At 44.7% G+C, this 4,041-nt stretch overlaps 1 protein-coding gene across 3 annotated transcripts in view; it reads left to right on the plus strand.

The window, feature by feature from the left end:
• Positions 1-4,041, plus strand: part of SRRD (SRR1 domain containing) — a 42,057-nt gene that overhangs the window by 13,427 nt on the left and 24,589 nt on the right. For all 3 annotated transcript variants that reach the window (XR_009004978.1, XM_007180958.3, XM_057526092.1), the window contains exon 2: positions 3,547-3,587. Coding sequence is in view for 2 of the 3 variants with exons in the window: in XM_007180958.3 (XP_007181020.2) it covers positions 3,547-3,587 (41 nt within the window). In the remaining variant the exon portion in view is untranslated. The remainder of the gene's footprint in view (positions 1-3,546; positions 3,588-4,041) is intronic.

Raw genomic sequence — 4,041 nt, forward strand, 5'->3', positions numbered from 1 at the left:
GGGTATTGGAGTGGGGAGAGATGTGAGTGTGGGAGCAGAGGCCCAAACAGCACCAACACCCAGGAGAGGAAGCCATGTGGAAGCTGGGTACCAAACGGGAACCAAGGGTTGTTTGGAGGAGACACAAAGGGATCTTGGAGTCAGTTGTGCTGATGACTTGTGCAGAGGTGAAGGGCCTTTTAACAAGATGGTAGCACAGGGTGTCCCGCCCAACCCACCTGATCTTTTTTTTTTTTTTTTTGGCTGTGTTTGGTCTTCGTTGCTGTACGTGGGCTTTCTGTAGTTAAGGCAAGCGGGGGCTACTCTTCGTTATGGTGCGCGGGCTTCTCATTGCAGTGGCTTCTCTTGTTGCGGAGCATGGGCTCTAGGCACGCAGGCTTCAATAGTTGCCAACCCACCTGATCTTAAAAGGGCCCTGGGCTCCCTGTCTTCCCCATTGGTCCTGGGAATCCTCAACTTCCAGGAAAGCCAGTTGGTCTCCAGTCACCTTTAGGACCTGGCGGACCTATTGGACCTGGAATGCCTCGTGGACCACCACCTCTAGTGGGACCTCTCTCTCCTTTTTCACCTGAGGGTCCAGGCGGACCTTGAATTAAAGTGATATTTTTCCATGTCTGAGAATGTTCCCAATCTTTTAGCCTGAAATCATTAGTGATGTTATTCAGTAGTTTCACTTCTCCTTTTATTTCCTATTCCAAATGCACGTTTTTTTTTTCCCAGAGACATAATTTCTGCTGATGCATTGTACACATGCTCCTTTAATTTACTCATCTCCTGCCACTATTCTGATGATAGGTACAAGAACTGCAAACATAAGGAGATAAAGGGCAATCAATGAAGCTTTGAAAGACTTAGTTTGTCTTGAAGGGCAAGGCCATTTTTAGGATTCAGAGGCAGCAAAGCTGCCATTGAGCAAGCGTCAGACTTCACACATTCTGAACAGCTCTCAGTGTTCTCCTCTTGATTGGGAAAGTTATCCCACTGTGTCATACTTCTGAAGCAGAAGCCACTAGAGCCATAAACTGGTGAGAACACTTAAATGATCATTTTGATGAATTCCTGGAAGCTGAGCGAGGACTAGTGTGAGAGTCTCTGAGAGACTTCTGGGGGCTGCAGTCCTAGGGGCACCCCCAAACTTTCCTGGGCTTTACCTCCAGGAACCCAACCAGGGCCTTACGGTAAAGAGCCAAGAAAAATCACCTGGTGCCTCTGGCAGAGGGAGGGGAAAACTAACAATTTAAAATACATCCAGAGCATTCTTCATAATAAAGGCTTACTCTCCAGTGAAAAAGCTGTATGTATATAGCCTTTATTATGTTATGTTCCCTCTATACCTGCTCTGTTCAGAGTTTTTATCATAAATGGAGAATGAATTTTGTCAAATGCTTTTTCTGCATCTATTGAGATGATCATGTGATTTTTATCCTTCATTTTGTTAATGTGATGTATTACGTTGACTGATATGCAGATGTTGAGCCAACCTTGCATCCCTGGAATATTAAATCCCACTTAATCGTGGTGTATGATCCTTTTAATGTATTTTTGAATTCGGTTTGCTAATTTTTTTTAAAGATTTATTTATTTAATTTATTTTTGGCTGCGTCAGGTCTTAGTTGCGGCACACAGGACCTTCGTTGAGGCACGCAGGACCTTTTGTTGTGGCGTGCAGGCCCTTCGTTGTGTGTGGGTTTTGTCTCTCTAGTTGTGACTCGCGGGCTCCAAAGCACATGGGCTCTGTAGTTTGCAACATGCAGGCTCTAGTTGAGGTGCGCCAGTTCAGTAGTTGTGGCGCATGGGCCCAGTTGCACCGCGGCATGTGGGATCTTAGTTCCCTGACCAGGGAATGTGTCCCCTGCATTGTAAGGTGGATTCTCTACCACTGGACCACCAGGGAAGTCCCCGGTTTGCTAATATTTTTGATGAGCATTTTTGTATCTATGTTCATCAGGGGTATTGGCCTGTAATTTCCTTTCCTTATGGCATCCTTGTCTGGTTTTGCTAGGGTTATGCTGGCCTCATAAAATGAGTTTGGAAGTGTTCCTTCCTCCTCTATTTTTGGAAGAGTTTGAGAAAGATCAGTATTAATTCTTCTTTGAATATTTGGTAGAATTCACCAGTGAAGCTATTTGGTCCTGGACTTTTGTTTGTTGGGAGTTTTTTGATTACTGATTCAACCTCCTTACTAGTAATCAGTCTGTTCAGGTTTTCTATTTCTTCATGATTCAGTCTTGGAAGGTTATATATTTCTAGGAACTTATCCATTTCTTCTGGGTCGTCCAGTTTGTTGGCATGTAATTGTTCCGAGTGGTCTTTATGATCCTTTATATTTCTATGGTATCAGTTGTTATATGTCTCCTCTTTCATTTCTATGGTGTCAGTTGTTATGTCTCCTCTTTCATGATCTTCCCGGACCAGCCCTGTTTTTTTTTCTTGGTGAGTCTAGCTAACGGTTTGTCAATTTTTATCTTTTCAAAGAACCAGCTCTTAGTTTTATTGATCTTCTCTATTGTGGTTGTGGCGCGTGGGCTCAGTAGTTGTGGCTCTTGGGCTCTAGGGCACAGGCTCAGTAGTTGTGGCACACAGGCTTAGTTGCTCCGCGGCATGTGGGATCTTCCCGGACCAGGGCTTGAACCCGTGTCCCCTGCATTGGCAAGCGGATTCTTAACCGCTGCGCCACCAGGGAAGTCCCAAGACTTTTCTTGTTTCTTGAGGAAGCCACTTATCACTATGAACATCCCTCTTAGAATAGCTTTTGCTGCATCCCATAAATTTTGGTATGTCTCTGTTTTAAAGTCTATCTTGTCTAATAGAAGTATAGCTCTTCTGCTTTCTTTTGGTTTATATTTGCATGGAATATTTTTCCCTAGCCCTTCATTTTCAGTCTGTGTGTCCGTACATCAGAAATGATTCTCTTGTAGGTAGCATATAGATGGGTCCTGTTTTTTAATCCATTTAGCAACTCTATGTCTTTTGATTGGAGAATTCATTCATTTCATTTAAATTAACTATTGACTGTGTTTTGCTCTGGTTTGTGGAAAACAGTTGACTTTAAAGAAAGCCTAGACACTTGGTTTTGTCCCTTCTTTTACTTTCACCTTGGAGTTATTTGTAATAACAAAGGCCATTTATTGAGTACCTGCTCTGTACGAGGCACTGTGTTGAGTGTTAACCCATTTCACTCCTCCCGTAACCCTCTGTGATGGGTGCGGTTCTTATCCCTATTTTAGAGATGAGGAAACTGAAGTTCAGAGAGGCTAAATCTCTGCATCTAACCACCAATTGTGGAGCTGCACCTGTGTGCCAAGACCCAGACCTGTCCCCAGGGGTTGGGTGCCTCCTCCAGGAAGCCCTCTCTCCTGCCCTCTCTGAGCCCCAGCAGCTCTGCTCTGGCTCTGGCTATATTCACCTGGTACCCTCCTCCAGTCTCACAGGTGGACTCTGCGTCTGAGGGTGCTCCACCATCCCCACATCCCGGCCAGGAGGAAGGTCCCTGTTAGGGCAGCCCTGAAAGGGATGAGAGATGACCACGCCATTTTTTCTCAACAGGGAGGACCTGCTTCTCTCTGATTTCTGGAGTTCAGCACTAGGTGGGTACCATCTGGCTCAGGCTGGAGGCAGTCACGGTGGGAGGAGGGCCTGGATGTGGGCAAAGCACGGAATCCACCTCTCATTGGATGATGTTTTGCTTCACAGAGTGGTGTGCATGCTGGGTTCTAATTCTGACTTCCCCCTTAAAACTGTGTGTCTTTTGGCACTTAACTCTGGTCCTCAGTTTCTTTATCTGTGGAATGGACATGAAAATGTGCATATCCTGTAGTGTAATTTTGAATATCAAATGAGGCATTCAGTAAAGTGCTTACAACAGTGCTTGCCTGCTGCACAGGAGGCAGTAAATGTTAGTTGTCATGATCAGTGTTGTTGAAATTTATATTTATCCTGTTCTTCCCCTTGACGTTACATTGTAGACCCCACCCCATGCTGTTGTAATCTCTTCCTAAGCATAATGTGTGGCAACATAAATATTAATACACAACGTGAATA

This window comes from Balaenoptera acutorostrata, chromosome 13, assembly GCF_949987535.1.
Source record: "Balaenoptera acutorostrata chromosome 13, mBalAcu1.1, whole genome shotgun sequence".
NCBI classification, from domain to species: Eukaryota; Metazoa; Chordata; class Mammalia; order Artiodactyla; family Balaenopteridae; genus Balaenoptera; species Balaenoptera acutorostrata.